At 42.4% G+C, this 23961-nt stretch overlaps 1 protein-coding gene across 1 annotated transcript in view; it reads right to left on the bottom strand.

Moving 5' to 3' along the window:
• IL12B (interleukin 12B) overlaps nucleotides 1-23961 on the bottom strand; it is a 78795-nt gene that overhangs the window by 21704 nt on the left and 33130 nt on the right. Inside the window, exon 4 of the mRNA XM_071570195.1 lies at nucleotides 10984-11157. Coding sequence (XP_071426296.1) covers nucleotides 10984-11022 — 39 coding nt within the window. The 5' untranslated portion in view covers nucleotides 11023-11157. The remainder of the gene's footprint in view (nucleotides 1-10983; nucleotides 11158-23961) is intronic.

Genomic DNA, 23961 nt, shown 5'->3' with positions numbered 1-23961 from the left:
CGATGTTTGACAGCCCTTTCCATGAAGAAATTCCCCTTGATGTCCAACCTAAACCATATTTCACATCGAAAATGCATTGCCACCTATTTCAGATCATTATAAAGAAGATAATTTCCTTTATTTGCTAAGGAAACCTTTTCAAATATAAATTTCTAATGCTTTTCTCTGATACAAAATCCTCCCACATTATACTGGACATTAATCAATTCTTGTGTCACATATTTTCCATGTCAATATACAGTCCTGTAGCTATGGATGATGACTTTACACAATTTAGAAGTCAGGATTTGGCTGATGGTTTCCAGGTGCTTTAAAACAGTAATTATATCTCAGAACAAAATATTTAACTCAGAATGAAAAAACCCACTTGTGTTCAATTCCTTGGACCAGGATTTCACTCCTGGTATTTATAGGTGATGCCAGGGAAATGGCAGTAGGAATTAAAGTGGAGATTAAATAGAAACAATGAGCATTTTAATTTAATACTTCAGGTGCTGCCAAGTAAGAAGAAAAGCTAAATGGACACAACTCAAAAATACTAATCAGTGTTTAGCTGTTGCCAAGTAAAACACCAGAATAAAGTATGAAGATCATTTTTGTCAATAGAATTTCTGATTTGATAGAAAGACACTGATCCTGTGATACAAATCCCATATCCAGCACCCACATCAGTTGTAGAGGGGTAGACATATCCCCAGCACTCCCTTTGAATGGAATTTATTCCTCTGGGCTCCTACACAGCTCTTAGTAACTGACTTGTCAGTAATTTTTTTGTGGCTATTCTGTCAGTATTTTCAGTCCCTACAAAAGGCAAAACCAAACTCAAAACACAGAAGTCCCACCATGTCTTGTCATGTTGTCACTGTGTAGGTCCTCAGGAGCCTTCGACCCACAGTCGAGGTAAAGGCGGGCATGGGGAGAGGAGGGAGGGCAAGGAGGAGATGTGACCCACAATTTGAGGAGCAGGCTTTGTCCCTGTATGGGACAAACAGGGAGTTATGTTGACCATTAGAAGCCCTGAGTCTCTTGTTTATTCCTGACAAGAACCTGCTCTAACAACTGGATCATGGTTGGCATCATTCCTTCTCGACCTTCTGCCCCACACTCCCCACCCAGTCCCCCTTCTCTCTCCCCTGCAGTGTCCCAGCTGCCTTCCCTACCTGCCAGTTCCTGTGACTCCCTCTCCTCCACATCTTTCTCATCACAGATAATCTGAGTTTTGTTCTCCAGACACCCTGTGGAATAGCTGAAATTCTCAGCCACACTGAGTCTCTCTTCCCTTTTCATTCCCTTCATCCTCTGTTCCCTCAGGTCCATTTCAGCAGAACGTCTTCTGCTTTGAAGGTGATAAAAATAAAGTTACATGACATGCGTACTCATGTATGTTGCCTGGAGTTTATATATTCCAGTTTGTATTGTTATACCCATCTACTTTTCCTTGTGTTTAGGTCCAGGCTTTAATTTGTCCTTTCTTTTTTTTTTTTTTAATTCAGGGAATCATCTGAAGTGTTTAAGCTTTATCTTCTTGACACAGTGATTTTTAAAAAGACCTCATTAGAAACTGCAGTCAATTTTAACTTCATGAACATTTTTCCTAAACTCACACCTTGTTAACACTTCTGAGAGCACATCAGAAACTTCATTTGTGTTGGTGACATTCAAATTGGGCAACTAATGTATTTTCCAATGTGACTACAAGTCTCACTTCTGGTGTGCCAACAAAGTTCATATGACCTATGCAAGTATGCAATGAGATGCCATCAAAACAAAATCTTACCAATGGCTTTTTTTGGGAAATGAAAAACTGTTCAAGCTGAAAGCTTGGCCAACTTCAGACCAGAAGAACTGCTGCAAAACAAACTGGTAAAATACAAATCAGGAACCTGTCCTGAGTATTTGCTTTGGACAACCCTGCAAAGGGCAGACAGTAGTTTATATTATGAGTTACACTGGTCTCTGCATCACACTTCTCCTTGTGCCGCTACTCAGCTCCAAGATCGACCAGTGATGGTGGAGATGCCCTTGGGGTAACAGATTTAGGAAGGAAGGGAAAACCTGCTGCAGAACAGCAGACAGAGAGTAAGACTGTGAGAGAAACAGCTCTGTAGACACCGAGATCAGTGTAGAAGGAGGGCCAGGACATCCTCCAAGCACTGGAACTGAGATTCCCCTACAGCCCGCAGTGAGACAGCTGTGCCCCTGTGGCCCATGTCGATCCAGAGGAAGCAGAAACCTTGTCAGTGAATGTTACTCCCCTGAAACAACCACCACATTGCGAAAACAGAATTAAATTTTACGTCACTGTTGCATGTGTGTTGTTTTGGAAGAAAATGCAAAAATTATGAGAGTAATGGAGAGGACGAGAAAAGAAAGGAGAGAAGGAAATCAAAAGGCAAAGGTAAGGAAAATTAGGATCTTATGCAGAATTGTGTGGCAGGTATTTTAAAGAAAAATAAAACATGAGGTAATGGGATTTTGAGCTGTGAGATAATGTGAAAGCAAATGACAGTGTGAAAGTAGTTTTTTTAAGTGAAATATAGTGCTGTACTCCACATTCTTTAAAACTGTTGTCTGACATTCAGGTGCACTCAAAGCATCTGCACTGTCAAAGTTCAGTCCACCAAGAACTAGTTCATGACAGAAAATGTTATCTGATGCATCTTTCCCTTTCAACTTACTAATTTGCAACTGCCTTCATTATTTTAATAATATTATACAAGCATTTTCACCCTCCCTCCAATAATTTCATGCACACTGATAGCCTTGGCTGTTCCTATGGAACTCACACAGTCTCAGTGGGGATTTACCATGGTGTCTGATATTGGAAAATTAATATACTGAAAGATGAAGTTACTTGACTAAACTAACACAAGCACACATAATCTGTTTCTGCCATGTGCTTCAATTACAAGTCCTCTTCTCCTTTTAGGCAAATAACTTAAAAAGGGAAAAGAAATTGTATAAAGAATTTCCAACATAGAGGATGACAATGTGTCTTGTACCTATGAGTCAGAAATTCACTCCCAACCTTAATCTACAGTGGCTGAGCTGCCATGGGGAGCTTCATAGAAAGTTGAGTAGTTTCAGTCCACTTTCTGATACATAAATCCCCATTAAAGACTCATTCCAAGGATGATCTCACTTGCAAAACTGATGCTCACAATTAATCTCAGAATTAACAAGCTCAAAAAAGATTCCTTAAAAAATGTACAGTCAATGATTTTCTTCAGTCTACTTCCTTTTTATTATTTTCCCCTATACTCAGTTCATGTTTTTGGCCGAATCAGACACCTTTGATCAGCTGTGCCCATTCCTAAGGCCCTGCAGCTCTTCCATGTCCAGAGTCAAAGGGCTTCCAGGACCTGCAGCCAAAACATGAGAAACTTTGCTTTCATCCTCCTCCCTGAGACTCATATTGCTAATTAGGGGAGATTCAGACTGGGCATCAAGAATTTCTTCACGGAAAGGTTTGTCAGGCATTGGAAGGGGCTGCCCAGGAAGGTGGTGGAGTCCCCAACTCTGAAGAGGTTCAAAGAATGACTGGATGTGGCACTCAGTGCCCTGGTCTGGGTGACAAGGTGGGAATTGGGCACAGGTCAGACTTGATGGCCTTGGAGGACTTTTCCAACCCTCATGATTCTGCAAATTGGCTTAACACCAAATATGTGAGCAAAATATGTTCTTAACTTAGTTTCTCTAAGAGAAACCAAGAGAACAAACCAAAAAGTCAGAAAACACCAGCATCTCCTCAGTCTTCCAGAGACTTTTCTCAGTAACTGCAATGGTACAAGGGCAGAGCAAGTACTATCATCACCCCTCAAAACAGAGGGCTTGGGTGGGGAGGGTTGTTGAAAGCAGGGCAGACATTCTGAGGTCAGAGTACTCTATTGGGGTACTCTGTGTGCTGTTTGCTGTGGGTGGCTGCTCCCAGCCATGGTGGGTTGCATAAAGGACTCCTCCTGCAGCAGGTCAGACGAACCCCAAGCAGATCAGGCCCAGGATAAAAAAATTGCAGATTCAGATGTTTGAGTTACATTTCACTGGTGCTACTCCTGACATTAAACTGTGTCCTGTGGACACAAAGTCTTCAAGGGCTTGTTCAGAGAACAATTCTGAATTCTGCATGGTGAGGGGTGGGGGGGAGTCGGTCTCCCTACATCTCTGCTTCCTGTTCACAGATTTTATCACTTTGGTTAAAAAAACACCCAAAAAGAAAAACTGGCCTTTATTTGCAAACCCCTGTGTCAGGAGCTGTTTGACTTTTCTAATCACCCCAGCAGCAGTAGCAGCTTATCACAAACAAACATGCCTGAGGCATATCACCAACTCCACAATCCTCTTACCCTGAATCTCAACCTTTATCTCTCATCTTGGCAAACATGAACCCACAAGTTTCCCTGGAGGTTTCACGGCTGCTGGAGAGGAGCTGGTTTGTGGATCCCCTTGTTAAAGTGCTGTCAGATCACTGCTGACACAGTATTCCCAAATCACGCTCTCAGTTCTGCAATATTCTCTCTGTAGTTTTTCACAGTCAGACAGTTTTGACAACATCAGTGTGGTTCAAGAAAAAAGCCACACACACATGTGCAAACCCGTATTTGGGACAGAGAAATGGTATCATCTTCTTGAGGTAAACAAAAATTCCATATTTGCTGCTAAGTATTTATGAGAAAGAGATCCTTTTCATTGAAAAAGGCTTCCTTATTCTTGTGGAGACTTGTTTCAAATTTACATAGTGAAATAAGCTCTCACCTACTTAACCCTCAGAACTGGGATTTTATCCCATAAAATTTTCCACCTTGGAGATGATTCTCCAAGGCACAGCATGTCCTGAACCACACCTTTCAGTCTCAGTATTGCTTTATTTGGGGTCCCACAGGGTTCAGACATTGGCATTATACATCCTCTCTGCCCCTATCAGACTTTGATTAATAGGTGTAACAACCAAAAATGCCTTTAAAATATCAGAATAGTTTATTTAATAGGCTATCTTTTTTAAAGCCTAATTTTCTTCACATTATTGGCATGACTATGTTGCCATGAAGTGGATAAACAAGACGAGAGAGCATTGCTGAAACTTTTCCCTTAAATCTTTGTTTGCTTCTTTGTATTGAAACCATCCAGTCTTACCTGTTTCACATACACAGTTTGGAAGTACAGCCTAAAAAGCCCCAAACAGGTACCTTCCAAAGGCTAAACAAAACCAGGAAAGAAACAAGCCCTGCTATTTCCTCTGTTCCTAAGGATTTCTTAAAGGGTTGGGGGATATTCCCACCACGAGGCAATACCTTTCACAGGCTCCTAACAAGTTTCCCTTATTGGTAGATTCTAAGAACTGAGGGTGCTTTTCCAAAGCAGCCTCTGTCCTGTCCCTCACCAGCTCAGGGCCAGAAATGACGTGATTTCTATTTGACAGGAGAGATGAAGGGTAAAGAAAAGCATCACCATTTTGGTGGTGAAAGAAAAGCTGCAGTTTTAGCAGTGGTAGGTCATATTATCCCATCTGGGATGCCCAGGATTGTTCCTTTCATAACTGAAGCACTCAAATTTATCAAGAAAAGCACTGCTTCTGTTAATATGCCCAAATCTGTCTGCAGGACAGGCCATTAAAGCAGAAACTAATTGCATTTTAAGAGCTTTGATTAAAGGTATCTGGGAGACATCATTAGCTTTGTTCCGTGTTTGGTTAATCAGGTTGGTGAAAAGGCCAAAGGTCCACAAAGCTCCATTCAAGTGTTTCTGAAATCTCATCTGAAAGACACTTTGCAGCACGAAATGGAGTGGTGAGACCCAAAAATGATACCTCAAAAACCAGAGATGAAAACATTAAAACCAGAACATGCACACGATTCTCCTTAGGCTCCCAAAGGATCAACCTCCCCTTATGCCTGACTAAGTTCTGCAGCTTCTAATTATTGAAGTTTTGCCTTTGAAACCCATGGGAGTGTGTAATTAAAGATTATAGAATTTGGGACCTTGTAGGAGCATTTTCAAGGAAACAGAAACTGTTTGCTCAGAAATTTCCTATCTCTACTTGTTTCTAGGCTCCAGTAGCAACCTATGAAATTTTAATTTGGTAGAGTGGCAAACTTAGTTATATGTGAACATATACACTTGAGGTTGCAGAAGAAGGTAGGTTGCCAAGAAACAAACATCTATTTCTTTAATCATCTTTGAAAATTAAAAAGAAGTATAACTCACACTATAAAAAATGTGGCCTGTTGAGGAATAATATTATGAAAATAAGGAAATTGTCTATAAAATGAACTTTATAGACTTCATGTATAAAATAGAACTGCTACCGCAGCCAGAAACAAATTCAGGTTGACTTTATTGAGGCCTATACAACCAGAACTACATTTATGGGTTTGTGCAGATCTGAGTCCCAGGACAGCCCTACAACCAAAGCAACTCCTCTGCACCCTCCCCATTAATCTCTCCTTTGCCCTACAAAGCTGGGAGTCACAGTAATTCATACCTTCTGACAAAATGGTGTGTTTAGGAGGGTGTGAGGACCTGTGTCCTGTTATCTCTGAATCTTAGAAGGAGGATTAGCACATCTGTCTTCATACAAGACAAAGCAAGGCAAGCAGGATACAGTGACAGCAAAGAGAAATATCTTACTAAAAAAAATTCCATTTCTAAGAAATATTAGTCTTCAGTGGAGTTTCATCAAGGGAATCAAAATGGTTTCATAATCAGAATCTGAACTCAAGGGACATCAGGGCACCAGATTATGCAGCTCTTGAGGATTAGTGGTAATTCCCTCACTGACTCTAAGGCCAAAATCAAAAGGAATAGTAAAATCAGAGTTCAGGCCTCTTCTACACCAGCTCTGTCTGACCTTATTGTGGGGGGGAAAGTTTGAACCTCATGGTGACATTCTCAGCAGTTTCATATTCTCAATAGCTCTGCTTTATGTGGCTTTAACATACAAAAGGGCTTCAGGTATTCCTGTACTTAAAATGTGACGTGATCATTCTCTGCATTGAGAAATTGAGATACATATGCTTGGAGTTCCAGGCCCCAGTAAACCTTGGATGAATTGCTAATATTATACATTTATATGAAAATTCTTAGTCAAGAAATGCCTGAGGTTGTTTTGCTGTGTAGTTCTCATGGAAAGATTTCCTGGAGGAAAATAGTGGTGTTTAATCGATCACCTGCCAGGTCTAACTGTGGAGCAGTTTTGCAAATGTGATTGGATTGTTTCTTTTAATTACAATAAACAACACAATCACACTGAAACAATGTCACTTCAAACTGAATGTTCTGTTCTTATGTTCCCAATAAAGTCATGGTTATTTACACGAATGCTTCTGCCAGCACAGAGCTGATATCACATCACTCATTGCCATGACAGTGCAAGCAGCACATCATCTATTCCCTGAGCATTCCTAGGACAATCCATGTCAGAGAAATACAAAATTTAATGTCATTGCTCTGAAGGAAATACGTGCCTGAATCTCTCTGGTCCTTTCTGCTTTCTAGACGTTGTTTGTACTCTTAAAAGTTACCCAACTGCTTTAAGACTTTCTTTATTGCTTTGAGTGGAATGAAGTGAATGAGGGCCTGTTGATTTGCTAGAGAACAAACACACTGTTCTGACTCTTTGATAAATTTAGAATAATAATTGAGAAAGAACTAGCTGAACAATTGCAAGATGTTTCAGTTATTGTATTGGCTAATCCCTCGAGATCAAAATATGGATCAATTTATCTTACATAAATCACAGAATCACAGAATCATTTAAGTTGGAAAAGACCTCTGAGATCATGAAGTCCAATCTGGGACCCATCACCTCCTTGTCACCCAGACAAGTGCACTGAGTGCCACGTCCTTGAACACCTCCAGGGATGGGGACTCCACCACCTTCCCTGGGCAGCTCCTTCCAATGCCTGACAACACTTTCCATTAAGAAATTCTTCCTGAAATCCTTCTAAACCCTTAAAAGAATTTGAAATTAGGAAGAGAGGCTGAAATTTAAAACAGTTTTATTCATCAGGAACTTTGAATGATTGTTCCTGCATGACCACAAGTAAAAATGGAAGTTTTTAATATACTACTCTTTTCCTTAGTATTTAATATTTAAACCCGTTGCCTTTTTGCCTTTTCCATTCCTTATCTAGTCTGGAAAGATGTCAGGGAAGATAAAAATGGCCCTCTAGCCATTTTTAGGGTCTATTTTTATCTGCACAGTGTGTGTTCAGTGTTGAAGAGCATTTTTTCTGATTTGACAAGAAGATACTGTTTCTCACATCCGTTTCCTTCGAAGATAAAAGGATTTGGATTGTTTTTCCAAGTTTTCTATTATTTTGAAATTTTTTTTTAATAAAAGGTAAAACTTATTATGAATGTAGAGATCGAGTAGGGTCAGTCAAAGGGCAAACCATAACAACCTCTAAGTTTCTTACTTTACATGCTCAAGGACTCAGCCACTAGAGGGTAATGTAAGATAAGGAAAAAGGGAACTTACCCTCCAACTTGAGCTAAGGCTTGTTTCCAAAACTGCAAAGATCAGATTTTAGTGACAAAATTTATTCAGCTATTTTCTAAGACTGCGTGATCACAGTAAAGAGCTGCTGCTCCCACAATGAGGTGCCACTGGTGCAAATGGAGAAGGAGTTCTTGGGAGAAGGAACATAACCTGGCAGTTTCTCTGCTTAAAAAGCAACACAGACAAAAGAAATGCTTTGTAAACTCAAATGAATTTAGAAGTGTTGATACAACTGCAGAAAGGCAGGTGAGCCCAAATCCCCCCAAAGCTGTTTTTTTTCTAAAGTGAAATTTGGCCTAATGGAAATTGGAATGATAAATGAGCTTTCTAATGTAATCCAGAAAGTAATGTTAGAAAAGACTGCCCTATTTGGGCCTAAATAAATGCATCCAAAAGCCCTGGGAACTTTTCTGTGACCTTTACAGGCAGATGGAAGGGCAACTGAATGTTTCCCAGACACCAAGAACCAGGTCAGGGCTACAACCCACAGTACAGAACTTACTGACAGAGTTTGTGATCTGAAGTGCGTCGTCCTCTTCGCTTTCAAAGGACTCAAGAATTAAGGTTTCTGTGAATTCCTTGGCCATAAATCCCCTGCACTGGCTCACATGGGAAATTGCTGAGTGACACGTTCTTACATTCTCAAACCTTCTGCACAAAGCCAGCAAAAATTGTTCTGGGCACTATACCATGCAAGCTGTTTGATTTTGCTGGGATTTAATTTCTCCTTCTTTTAATTCCTTCCATTTCTGCAGTGCAAATGATATTAGAGATATGGCTGATGCCAATAGGGTCGGTACCAAGAGCTGTGAGCTGACCAAGAATGTCTGTGAGCACCACACCTGACTGTCCTGTGTTGGATTCAGATCAAAGGCACTGGCAAGAAAACAAATCCATGTAATGTAGCCATGGGCAGGGACACTTTCCACTAGATCAGGTTGCTCCAAACCCTGTCCAAGATGGCCTTGGACACTTCCAGGGATGGGGCAGCCACAGCTTCTCTGGGCAATCTGTGCCAGAGCCTGCCCACCCCCACAGCCAAGAATTTCTCTCCAGTATCTAATCTAACCCTTCCTCTGTCAGTGGGAAGCCATTCCCCCTAGTCCTGGCACCCCAGGCCCTTAAATCTGGCTCTGGCCAGAGATCTGGCTTGAGATGTGGCTCTCCAGAGAATCTCATGTGATTTATGTCATTTTTACCATGATTTTTCCTAAAAAAACCCAGCACAGTTATAACAGGACTCTGCCACATTTGTGAAATAAATGGAAATATTATCCCTTTGATTTACAGGTCCTAGCAAAATGAAGAAAAGACAGACTTGGAAAAGCAAGTTCAAAACTGGAAGTAGGGCAGAAAGGAAAAATTAGAGGGAAAGGGGTGGTATAGTCAGAGCAATTTATCTTTAAATTTTGCTTTTCAAAGTGAAGAAAGATAAAGGACTTGTGTTACATTAATCTTGCCAAACCCTGACAAGACTTAAAATAGTTGCAGAGATGGTCCAGCCAAACCCTTTGGATGATCTAACAAGTAAATTTTCTTGGCACAGTTAGGAAATAATCATCAGAAGAGAATCAGTGAAAACAAAGAAGGGGGGAAAATCTATTCACGGATAGGTCTCACCCACAATGTAGGAAGAGACAAGTAGTGCAGTTACCTGGGTCTCAGTTTAACAAGGGACCTGAAGATGGCAATGAAATGTAACACCTGCTCTGTTTGACTTTGTAATAAAGACAAAACACAGCATGGCCCTTTCCCAGCTATGGCCATGGGAGAGACAACACTAATTGAAACTCCTAAGGACCTTTTTCCAATCTGTGATATGATTCAATAAATATAATAAGTAGCTTTTAATAACTTGTTTCAACATCACTAATGATACTAATCTGGGAGGTTCACGTCACTGATGTTTATTTGCATACCAGCCTTCAGCTGAATTTGGCACAATTCCTGTTGTACAGACAAAACACCAAAAAAAGTGTGCGCTGATGAAGATGCACATTTTTGCATGACTTCAGTACAGTTTTCTCCCCCAATCACCACCGAATCCACAGCATCAGCATCGCTCCAGCTGCACTTCCAGCACTGCTACAAAATGTATCCTGGTGCTGCACATTGGAATTTCAGATACCACAAAATTGATGACACAATTAGCAACCACCTGAGGGGTTTGATTTCAGGGGACTTGCTCAGCTCTTCTGTCCCTCAGGGCAGATCACCGACTGACTCAGTCTGTGGCTCTTCCTCCCTCCAAACCAGTGCCTTGCTGTGCAGCTGATTTATCCCACAAAGTTCCCCATGGGCAGTGCTTGAGACAGATCCTCCATCAACATGGTGTGTAATCAAGTAATTAAGGATTGTACTGTAATGCATAAACGTAAGATGGCTGATTTAACGTTCATCAGACAAGCAGCTGTAGGGTTGCCTTGCTTTTGACAGCCTTATGAATGATTGCATTGCTTCCAGTAGTTCACATAAAGTGTACTCACCCATCCCAAATATTGTGGTCCAAGATTGCTGCAGACCATCTCCAGAAGTTCTGTTCCATTTCAGTTCTCTCCCTGAGGGCGGCCCATGACGCCAGTTCCAGCTCTGAGACGGTTTCTGATGGATCACTGCTCCCCCATCTCTTGCACTTCCACCAATTATGTGATTCACCAATCCTGGGTTTGGAGATTGCAAAATTTGTGTTTTAAAAGCCACAAAAATGTTATTTTTACACTTATTGAGTATGGTGTCTTCTGTATATAACAGCTGCCATGGGGAGGCTATGAGATGTTGTTTCAGCTCCTCTTATCAGAGAACTGGTTTTTGGTCTAATTTGGATTCCAAATCAGCCACAGGAGAACAGAATCTTTATGCTGGCCTTATAGTCCCTAAACTCCATCATGCCAGGACCTTTGAAGTGATTGTGTTTTCTCTATTCCCCCCTGGACCTGTCATATTCATATGCTGGAACTAATAATACAAAGGAGCATATGGGGAGCACTCCTTCCTGTGTCACTCACAGCAGTGACTCAGCCTCTTACCAAAGCCAGCTGCTTCTGGCAGTGAGGGCCTTGTAAGCAAATGCAGTGTGCAGGAGGTCTCATCCAATGCTGAGAAGTGAAGTTTTACTGCCTAATTCTGTCCATAAAGTCACATTTTCCTTGAGAAGAAATCCTTCACTGAAAGGGTGATTAGGTATTGGCAGAGGCTGCCCAGGGAGGTGGTGGAGTCCCCATCCCTGCAGGGGTTCAGGGAATGACTGGACGTGGCACTCAGTGCTCTGGTCTGGGTGACAAGATCAGGCTCTCCAGATTGCCTTTCAGGAGAGCTTTTTTCCAGCACAGCCTGTGGAGGGAAAGTTGGAAATCAGTCACCATAACTCAGCCATTTAAAGTATTTAACTCCCCAAAGCACCATCCACAAAAAATCAGTATAGCAAAGTCCCTACTGAATGGCACAGAGCGTCCAGCTGTTCCTTTCAGGATAACACTTCTGCTCAGAATTGCATTGTATTGTTAATCAAATTTAGTTGATCTCCTGGGGGGCTGCTAAAGAAAATCTGAGAGCAACTTCGACCCCAGAGAATGTTTGTACTGAAGTGTAATGCCAGAACTGCCTGGATGGCTCTGGGCTCACAGAATGGGCTCAGGAAGATTGCTCTGAATGTGCCATCCCTAAGACAAGCACAAGAAAAATCCCTACAGCAAATGACAGAATTTCTCCTTACCTAATTAGTCTGTGCAGCCAAAACACAATGAAAATCCATCTTTAAGACTGAATCAATTAAAACCCTAAACAGGCCGACTGTTGATGAGTTGGCTCAGCCCTCAACTTTCCCATGTATGTAAGGAATGGGAAACCCATAATCTGTTCTCCCTTAGTCCCACTGAGAGTCTCCCTGTGCCGGAAGGATGTCCAGTGCCACACTGAGGCCCTCCAGAACCTCAGTCCCTGTCAAGTGTGAGCACAATCTGCCCCACAGGCAGTGGCAGCAGCTCACATCGGATCAGGAGGGGGAGAAAGTTATTTTTGACATATTTTAGAAGAAAAACAAGAGAAATGTCAATGGCACTAAAGCTGTGAATGACTCATGAAACTTCATCCCATGGAAATGGTTTCTTCTCTAGAGCTGGGGAGGTATGGTCACAGACACCCCCACAGTAGCCAGGTCCAGCAGCCCTGGACAGTTGTACCCACCAGGGCCAGAGGATAAAGCCATGCCAGGTGGGATGATGCCTGGATAATGGTGAGAAACAAGAACTCCTTCATTAGCTCCAGCTTTTACAGGACTTGCTTCCTTCTCTCCCTGTTATGCAGTCCTGGGCTGGGGGAGGCACCTCGGGCAGCAGAGGCTCTTGAGGCAGGAAGAGGTGTGTGCTGGAGTTCAGGTGCTTTTCTGTGGTCTCTTTTTACTACCCCAAGGTTGGGATAAGAGGCTTCTGGACCTACATGGAGAAAAGATGTCTCTAATTTGTGTGAAATACAGCCTTTCTGTGCCACAGCCTCCTTGCCCCTTGGAGTGGCAGTGAGGAGGGAATGAAGGCACTACATGCATTGATACATTAAGGAAATTATCCTCCTGTGGCCCTGAGGTAGGGCTGAGATGTGTTTATTGGGACCAGCACTGCTCCTGACACCTCCAGACATGCCACACACAGTTAATAAACAGAGCTTCAAGTAGTTATGAAGAAAATTGTCCAGACCCCAGCACTGCCTGTCAGAGCTGACTCCATCAGGAGTGTGTTGGGACAGATAAGACCTCATTTCCATATGAGTGCAATCCATTCATATAACACTGTTGGCAGAAAATTCAACTTAATAAGCCTAAAAATATAATTTCTTTCCTCAAACAAGTTCAATCAGAAGATTAAATTGGAGACTGTAACTGATGACTGTTTAAAGGGCAGTTTGAGCTTGTTGCATCTCTACAAGCCTAGGGCTCAAAGCACTGCGAATGGTTTGCCATGAGTGAGATCCCCCAGGACTTCTGCCCATAAAGCCTCTCTGCCAGCACATAGCTGGAAGTGCTGTTTGATGTCTAATCCCAATGTCAGTTAGGAATTTCTTGACCTCTGGGACAAACTTCATTAAAAGAATTAAAAATCCTCAGCAAGAGATTGAAGGTCTGGGGAAATGGTCCATTACTGCATTGCTATTTAGATTATCTTCTACTCAATTGTTTCTCAGCAACCTGAGGGAGAGCTCCAATAGGACTTGGTGCCTCAGGGACCTCAGCTTTGTGTCAATTAATGTCCTGACTGACAGCAAAGACTGTTCCAGTTTAAATGTCTGCAACTGCAAGAACAGACAAGCCCCTCAAACCCCACAGGCTGCTCCTCATGCCACTTCTTCCTGAGCCAAGCTGTTACCAATTTGCACTCCAATAGTGAATTTCTAAAATGTAATCACCACTAAAAGGGAACTGGTCAGCTGGGCAAGAATTTGGATCATTTGTTTTACAAATGTGATCTCACTGGCTGTTTTTTAACCAAAATCTTCAAAATGATCTGTCAGAAGTTTGGGAATTGGGACAGGATGTTCAATAATTCTCACAAGGTTGTTGGTGACTGCAGACATGTGGGCTTCAGGAAAGGAGAAATCACAATACTCTGTTCATACATTTTGTGCCCCAGCCCCAAGCAACAAAGGCTGTCCAAGTCTTGATCCAGGTCACCTCCACTCTGGAGTTTGTACCTTCATCCCCTCTCCATACCTTACTGCTGCATTTTCATTGAACTTCTCCTGGAATACCAATGGCTTGAGTTGAAGAACACATTGTTGTGGACCTGTTATTCCTCTTCACAGACAGGTCTTTCCTTTTGACTGTGACTATGACACCGTTCACTGTTGTTACTGTGGATTGGTACCTTTTTCTGATACTCAAAACCCTTTGGGGCTGAAGAATTTTTTAAAGTCTTTGCACCTTCTCCTTCTTAGAAGGCCAGAATAACATGTAAGCCTCTGGGAGAATTTGTCTCTTGGTCAAAAGGGAGTAGAGTATAAACCCTGAGCACATTTCCCTGGCTGAGATCGGAAGAAAAGCTTTGGCACCAAGCTCAAGACCCTTCAAGTCCATCCTCAGCACTTTATATCACAGGGTCGTGAAAATGTTTAGTTAAATATGTTCTGGAGAAAAACCTGGCCTTGTTTCTCAATATACAGAGGAGTTACAACTTCAGTAGAGCTGCACCATCCCTTCCCCTACACCCTTCCCTTTGTGCTTAACAGGAAGGGACTTGTGGAGTGTAGTAGGACTTTCTAAAACAAAAGTGATGTCCAAGAGCAGAGACTACCCAAAATAATGCTACTTGCTCCATGACAGTTTCCCTTTGAAGGAAACGTCTTTGGTCAAACTATGAGCGATCCATAACTGAACAGAGCGGAAAGAGTGCCTTGTTTCCTCATGCTCCCCAGAGAGCTTGTGTGCAAGCCAGATTCTGCCAAAATCTCACAGCCATCTGTTTTGTCTGTACATCAGTTCCTGTGCTTTTTGATATCCCAGGAGGAGGGTGGAGTGTTACAGTTTGAGTTGTCTTCAGTAAAGTTCTCTAAAGTATCCTATCCACCTCTGTATTTCAGAGGGAATAAATCTAAAATTCCCATAGATACAATTAAAATCTCAGGCTTCATTAATGCAGAACTGGTTCTCTTACTTGAAGACATTTTATGGCTTAGCATTGCCCCACAAAGTTTTTAAGGAGTCTTGTCTCAGTTTTCTTTCCACTGCTCTCCAGAAAACTAGAAATAAATGTATGAAAGTGTTTCTCTGCTGCTCTGCTTCACCCAAGGAAGAGGCAGGAGCAAGGATGTTTCTTCTCGTGGCTCCCTGGGTAAGACGAAGAGCCCTAAAGTTGCTTTGTTGACAAAAAGCTGGCCAAGAACAGGCAAAACACGGCCTCAGTCTCTGCACTGAAACACCCTGGGGGAGGAAAAGATGCTGCAGGGAAGGTTGTCTGGCCTTACTGTGAAGAGCAGAAAGTTATCTTGTGCTGGGCCATTCCCTGGGAGGAACTCCCACCAGGTTAGGTGTCTTTTTCATGCAAAAGAGGTGGTATGAGGGAATCAGAGTTCCAGAGCGTTTCCTCATTAGTCTTTAAAGGCACAAAGCTCTGAGGATGACATGTGAAGGCAGGTGTGTTTTCTCCTGTGCTCACAGTGCTCTGTGAAGAGTTCCTCTGTCAGAAAGCAAGAATGGTTCATTTCCCTGCGAAGCAATAAAGCCCTGGATAAATAGCCCACCATGAACTGAGGACTCTCTTCCCTTTTCTTGTAAACAGAGAACTAGTTCAGAACTGGCAGCTGGCTCTGTAGGAAGGGGGGGACCTGCAGCAGGACAGAACTAATTTGCATTATCTGAACAGGAGAAGAAGTCCCAGCTGGATGAGTTCGATTCAGCAGTTGCTGTCCCCACAGGGCAGAGCTGCTGAAATGTCTCTCGCCTGCTGGTCGCCTGCCAAAGTACTTCTCATGCAGTGCAGTTCAACAAAACCGACAGTGCGGAGTGTGGGAAGGCCAAAGACGAATGTTAATGTCACAAGATCTAAAACCCACTTGGAGCTGTTGAATTCCGCCCCAAGGAAAGAAGGGAAAGCTGCTTCTGCTTATTCCAGTTGCTTTGGTTCCATTCTTCATCTTTTTTCCCTCAAAAGCTGCATTCTATTCCAAGGCAAAACTGCAGAAATTGGAGGTGGTGATAAGCAATTCCTCTGCACTCCTTCTTGGGCTCATTTCACTTGCTTATTGTTATCTCCCTCAGCCTGTGTCAGCCTCAAAGAGAGCAAATGTATTGCCATTTTTTAATTTCCTCACAGGTGTACACCAGCCCAGACACTCACCCTCCTCTTCCTAAACAACAAACAGCAGCTTGGATTTTAGGGACAGAAATGGGAATTAATTATAAATAGCAGAAAGTGACTTCTGCCTGGATACAGTTGGGGTGGATCAGCAGAGCCCAAACATGTTGTGGGTTCTGCTTTTGTACCATCCCTATAGTGACCTAGTTCTGATTAGGAGTGGTTATTATATGCTCTAACATTCTCCCTAACACTCCCCTCCTTCTTCACCAGCCCCTGTAGACTATTTTCCCTTGTCCTATTTTATTGGAAAGGCTTTATACTATTCCTAGTCACTTGAGAAAATAGTTTGTGTATTTTGGGCATTGAAGTAAAAGTGATGTGCATTTTCCATCTCTCCATTAACCCACACCCTCATCTTAGAGTCATACAAGGATTGTTGGCTCTGTCCTTTCTTCCTCTGCTGTTTATGGAGTAGTCTGAATTTTTTATTTCAGTGAAGGATGGTGATTCCACTCCAAAAGCATAATTAAGGAACAGATCTTGAGCTTGCCTGGCGCAGCCCCAGCAGTCCTTGGGCACCTCTGCCCCCTTACAGCCTTTGTAATCATGGTTTAGTGAGTGCAGACTCTACACACAGGAAGTTTTATACGGGTGGATCATGAAACTGAAACCTATTGGGCTTTTGTGTGTCGTACAGGAGCAGAGCACATGTCTTGTCATGGCCAAGAAATTGTCCAAATAAAGCTGGGGCTGATAAGTGGGATCTTAACTGTCTTCGTGACTTAAACATGGAAGGACTCCCGCCCTATTAGATTCCAGGGAAACAGTTCTAGCAGGAATCTTTCCAACACATGCAAATTGTTACATCTTTCTATGCAGCCTCATTGCCTCTTTTTTTCATTTCCTCAATATAAACTCCTTACAGACTACAAATGCCCAGAAATGACTCTCATTAAAGCAGCAGATAAAAAGTTTTAGAAAATACAAAGTCCTGAGATCCAGGACAGCTCTTGGCACAAACGGACAGAAAGACCAGGGGAAGGCAGAGATGGAAATTGAAGCTGAAGGTGGAGAAAGAACTGGCAGCAGTTGGCTACACCAGTGAGAACTGATGGGAAGGATATGCAAGGAGGATAATGATAGGAGACAGTGTCCATTATACAGATTTGCAGCAACAATCCTTACTGGAAGCACTGACATACCCAGCACCAGCTGCCATTCTTTGCAGCCGGGACAGGACAGACATTCTCTGAACAGACATATCCAGCTGGATGCAGCTTTTGAGTTATGGCTTTCTTCATAGTTTCAACAAGATTTGCAGTCACATTGCTCAAGTCCATTAATAACTCTTTCTCTTTCCCAGAACCTTTCCCCTCCTGCTGTAAAGTGACATTTTGGTGCAAAATTTTGTCAAGCAAATGCCACTTTAGGCTGAAAATATGATTTATTTGCTTTGTTCATTTGCAGCAAACACATACAGTGTTTATCCCTCTGCAAGAGATCCTTTCCCAAGGTATCTGTGGAGTCTCTCACTAGTCAACCACAGGTTATTAAATACTTTTTATTCAAGGGATGTTCTGTTTGGTAGAATCCCAGCTCCACATCTCATCCTTGTGTCAGTGCTTCCACACACAAGGGATCACAGTTTGACAAACCTTAACAAGTAATTTTCTCTCAAGAAATGAGGCAGAACTGTAGTTTTTCAGGTTTATTCAGAATCAAAATATATTTTTTTCTACTCAATAAAACTGTGCACAAATGACAGAATAATTTCGGTTCGTCACTAATGTGCTATAAATTCAAAGAGCTGTACTCTGGGCTCTGGCCCAAGTGACATGGCCGTGCCAGTGCTATTGCAGTTCCTTCTGCCATTGGACTGGAGTGGCTGTGATGGTACCAAGTGGAACAGAGACCATGGCTCAGTATAAACACAGACCATCTACCTACATTCCAGGGTCAGGATTAGACCTGTTCAGCAGTTTCTCTCTATTTAATGATTTCTGTGGCCTGAGCCTTAATCAGAGCAATGCCAAAAATGAGGGGTAACCATCACTCAAAGATTTACAAAACAGTGAAGAAAAAACAGATTTTGCCTAACATTCTTCTCACCAAAGAGATTGGTTTCCCTCTATATAGGAGCTAAAAATAGCAGGATATTGTGATAAAACCCAAAGTATTTGTTCATAGGCACAGCAGTCAGCCTGCAGAGAAGGGGATCACACACCTTGGCTCAGCCTGATCACACTCCAGCCACTCCAACCTTCCACTCCACAAGGAACTCCTCTTTACCTCCACACAGGGAATATCATCCTTCACCCCTAAAACCTGCCTTTCCTCCAACCAAAGCTAAAAGCAATAATCGAAGAAATATGCATTTAAATAGATACACATGCACTTAATCCAGCAGGAATTAAAATTCTGCTCATGTTGCTGGAGCAGCTTCACTGTGAGCACCTTGAAATTGCTGCTCAGATCTGGTAAAACACTCTGAGAGCAGAAACCAGCCAGTGCTACACGTTGTTTTACTCAGGGGTGAAAGCTGTCCGTGCTGAAGTCCATGTTGGAGCTCCAGGTTGGAGGCAGTGACTGATGTCCTGCTGCTGTCAACTGGAATTACGTCCTGTGGGGAGTAATCTCACACTCCATTACTCCGTCCTGCACGGGAGCAGCGTTGGCAAAGGCTGATGGACAGGATTAAAGTGCTGGGTGAGCAAAGCCTTGTGCAGCAGCTAAACCAGCACCTTCCCAGGATCTGGCCACACTACCTTTCACCCTCCTGATAAAGTTGTTATTGTTAAAAGAAATAACAGTATTTAAAGCAGTGTGTTTTGTTTGCACGCTTAGAAGATAATGCTCTGCTAATGTGTGTCTCTGTTGCTCCAAGTACAATGCTACTTCTTTCACAATGACAGCCAGCAAGGTAATAAAACCCAAATTGAACCTTTCTGCTACAAATTCACCAACAAATCCTGTTTTAGTGGATGCTGTGCTCTTTCTGTCTGCCTAATTGCGGCTATTAAATTACCACTCTGACTGGAACTTATGCAAGTGTTCCACTATGGGATCTCAGTTTCAAAGTAGAATGTAGGAAAAATATCTGATTTTTTTTCCCACTGGGAAGTATCTTGTCAAATCCAGTGTTATTTTGATGGGATGGAACTTCGTAGAGTGAAAATGGCACTTCCCCCTCTTTTTAAATTTTCTTGTTCAATTTTCCTACATCTCATGAAATATTCACTTATTCACAAAGTGTGGAGAGATGAAAAATGCTGTAAAAACTGAAAGATATGAAGCATTTTGAACCTCCTTTTAAAATCTGCTGAACACTGAAGTCTCAGTTGAATTAAGAGAAAATTGAGATGCTCTGAGAATTAAGCCCATTTATATTCCATTTGTTTCTTCTAGCCTGCCTTCCAATTCAGAAACAAAGGTTGAACACCTCTAATCATCAGTGGATTGGAAATTTCCCACCTTGACCTATTTCAATCATCTTTAACTGTGTAAGCCATATACCAAAATTCAGTGTGTTCATATATCAGGCTCAATGGTGCTTGATTGAAGTCTGTGCTTAAATGCTTTGCTGGATCAAGGTGTATCTTGAGAGATTATATGGCCTCATAGTCAAACCACTTGGTGCTGTTGGACCCACTGGGATTTATATTCATAATCCCTCCTAACCACCATCCAGTGAAATTTCAGCATTGAGCTGTTCCATCTCCTTTTACAAAGATTTCAATTTTGTGCATTAGCCTTTAAATTTAATGGATAATGTCTCATTTCAGAACATTACTTTGTGTGGAAATACACAACATCAAAAAGAGAGAGGTTGACAAACATTCAAAGAAAAAGTGATTCAGCATGGGATTAAATCCAGATGGTAATCCCTCATCTCCACACACTGTATTGGCCCTAAGGGCTGTTTACTAATTGCTAATTAGTAACTGGTCTTTGAAATGAAGAGCACTTGGAGACTTCGTGGGACACAGGAGTTCCCACTTCGCAGGTGGCCCTAGGAAATCACAGAGTGCTGCTGGTGGGAAAGCCTGAATTCCCCCTCCCTTCTCACCACCAACTTGGAAAACCACTGTCTCAATCCTGTCTGCTCCAAGCCCTCTGCACACTCAGGGTGGTGCCTCTGTAATCCAGAGCATCCCAGGGAAGAGAGGTCAAACACTCTCTCATCTCAAACTGCTGCCTGAGGCTCACTGTAAAATGACACTGTCAGGGGAGGGTCAAGAGCAAAACATTTTTTCTTACAAAATCAAGAAGTCACTTGACCTCTATGACAGATTCTTTTTCCCACAATTTGACAATAGTCCACTGTAACTAAAAATAAGTCAGAAAAAAAGAAAGAAAATCAATAACTAAATGTGCAAGGCCTTAGTGGCAGTTGTGTACAGCCCTTAAATACAGATGAGACCTGCAATGCAGGAGTGCTGGTATGTTTTTCCTACTAAATTGAGAAGTACAAAAAGCTCACTGAGGAGGAAAAGCTGAATTGCTTTGCCTGTGTTGGGGCATTCATCCAATCATCTATGAAAATAAAAAAATATGACAACGTGTAAAGCCACAAGGGAACATTTGCATTACAGGTGAAACATACTTTCACATATACAGAAATCAAATTAATCTCCACTTCACCTCTTTCTTTTTTTGACAATATTCATAATTTCTGAAAACTCTTATTGTTTCTCATTTTTAAATAGATGGCAATTTCACGGCTCTGGCTACAAAGATTATCTCTGAAGATCCTCAAAATATCTTGTGCACTACACTGGAAATTAGAAATATCTCTGCACACTGGATCATTAGAAACATTGGGCTCGAGAAAATGCCAGAGAAAATCTATTCTGCCTTTTCCTCATTCTCTAAGTGAAAGATCTATTTGGTGGCAAGTGCCCTTCCCATTAGCTTTGCCTGTTTGCAGGCAGCAATTCTATCAAAGGGGGGTCTCCAGAGAACACTTGGGCCACATTCTTTTAGCACAGACAAAAATGTACTTCAGGGGGAGAGAATATTTGAAAAGAACTTATGTCTAGTGGAAAGCTATGGGAAGGACAAGGATGTCTTTCCCAGCTTTGGAGTCAGGAGGAGATGGTGTTAATACCAAACTTTTTAATTCTTCATTAATACAGGATGATGTATGACGTGCTGAAAAATCTGAGCATCTGAATTTGGAGGTGGCTAAGCAGTTTACCTACAACAGCACTGCAAGTAACTGAAGCAGAGACTCATCAAAAAGAACAAACAAACAAAAAATAAAGAGAAAAAACATCACTAGCACTGAGAAAAGGGGTGTAGTGTCCTTCAAAATCTATCACTTGACCTCAGCCTGTGTCACAGGCACATCCAGGAAAGGAAGGCACATCACAGCACCATCAAGAACAGCTATATCAGTCCAGCTCAGCATCTGGCCTCAGTGATGTACCACACCAAATTACTAGAGAAAAGAACACAAGCAATCTCCAAGCTCATCTTTGCACCTTGCTGTCCATTTAGATGTTGCAGATCACTCTTAGAAAGTAAGGAACTTCATCTGGAACCTGAGATGCTCAATTACTCCTCTTTACCTTACCTTGACCATCAGCCCTTGCTGAAGGTCACTTCCAGACTCCCTGCTGTGAGGTATAAAACAGGGCTATGAATAATATGTCTGAATATGTTCAGACATTCCCAATATGTCCAAGATATAATATTAAAGCATCCTGACTTTTTTACTCCCTCTGTTGTCTCCTGCTCGCTGCAATAAAATTGTAGTTACTCAGTGCTTTCCTCCAGGGAGATGAGATGCCAAAAGAGAGAAGGTGATTTTTAGAAGAAAAATGAGAAAGGTTGAATAAATGTCTCATTTAGGGCCTAATTGTGCTAATGTTATTCATGAAGAATCATTGTTTACTCCCACCAGGACCTACTTTTGGATTAGCCTTGGCCTTAGCAAAGGATGCAAAAAAGGCCTTAAAAAATGGCCTTTTGGCAGAAGAGCTGGCCCAGCACAAGGGCCCCGTCTGCAGTGCGGCAGAGCCTCCCTGGGCACGGCCAGAAGCTGCTGCACAGGGAACAGGGCAAGCCTGGGCTGTCAGAATTGGACTGAGAGCTCACTGCATGGCCTGGCACCTCCAAGAGCAATATAATGTCTCAAAAACTCAAAAGGAAAATGAAAGGAGTTGATCAACCTACCATTTCCCCCAATGCAGCCTGAGTCATTATTGCAGTTACTAAGCCATATCTTCTTGCTTCAGTCAAGTGATTGCTCCCATCATCTATTACCTTAAAATCTATCACTGTTAGGGAAGGAAAGCTGGAAATTCAGGCTCCTCATTATCTCCAAATGCCTCTGCGTGAAGTAAAAAAAAGAAACATTTCTCTTTTCCTGAGCACAAGACTGGGAAACTTTATCAAGTAGCAAAGTCTACTGCAGCAGCTCTCATAGAGCCCAGGCAGGCAACCACTCCATGGTTTTCCTGAAAGCAAGGAAGCTGTGAAATACCCAGGGAAATGCAAAGCCCACCTTGCAAACACATCAACCCCAGTGTGAATAGATCTCATGCACATGGAGGGTGGAGCCAGGTGAGGGTCGAGCTCTTCTCACATGGAACCAGTAACAGGACAAGAGGAAACATCCTCAAACTATGTCAGGGGAGGCTCAGGTTTGACACCAGGAAGAATTCTTTCATGTAAAGGGCTATCAAGAACTGGAGGGGCTGCCCAGAGAGGTGGTGGAGTCTCCATTCCTGGAGGTGTTCAAGGAACGACTGGATGTGACACTCAGTGCTCTGGTCTAGTTGACAAGGTGGTGATGGGTCACAGATTGAACTCAATGAACTTGGAGGACTTTTCTGACTTCAGTGATCCTGTGATTTTGTTATTCATCAAAAACAAAGAGGAGTCTACATTGAGCAAAATTCTCTGGGTGTGTGGCCTGGAAAATGTGTGTGTGTGTGATCCCATGTCCTATCCCTGAACCATGGATATTGACTCATCACTGGTTCGTCCATAATAACATTTTGCCAACACATTCCAGGTTTGCTGTCAGACCTACTGGATGTGGACAGTCTTTGACTACTGCTGGGAAACTTCGATAAGGAATTTGGAAGAGATTACCCCAGGACTTTACAGCTGTGTGGAGTCTCCCTCACTGGAGATATTCCTGAACTGTGTGGACACAATTATGTGCCATATGCTCTGGGATGGCCCTGCTTGAGCAGGGATGCTGGACAAGGTGACCCACTGTGGTTCATTCCAAACAGAACCACTGTGTGATTCTGTGGCTAGAGAGAAACATACTGATGTACAAAATGTTTTGGAGAAGATTTGAGCAGGTAGGGCTCCAGAGAGACAGGGACCAAAGACTGTCAACAGTTGTTGAAAGGCTTTTCCATTCATTGCAGACTTAAAAAAACAACAAAAAACTCACCACAAAAAACATACACACACCACAAAAACAAAGGCTAGAAAGACGTTTTTCACAGTGTGTTTTCTTTGTTTCCTCTGCTGCTGCTCTGCTGTGACTTAAGAAGTTTTTAATCTCATCTCCTCACTCTTCTCAGAGCCACAGCTGTGGCCCATGACAAAAACAGTCTGCTCCCATGAAAATACCTGTGACTGGAAAGCAGAGTCAGTCCAAGCCCAGCAGGAGCAGGGAAGGACTTACAAAGGCTGTGAGAGAAATCCCTGGTTCATGAT

Source organism: Pithys albifrons, chromosome 15 (assembly GCF_047495875.1).
Source record: "Pithys albifrons albifrons isolate INPA30051 chromosome 15, PitAlb_v1, whole genome shotgun sequence".
Taxonomy (NCBI): domain Eukaryota; kingdom Metazoa; phylum Chordata; class Aves; order Passeriformes; family Thamnophilidae; genus Pithys; species Pithys albifrons.
Note: the sequence above shows the minus strand (reverse complement) of the source record. Positions and strands in the feature narration are given on the sequence as shown.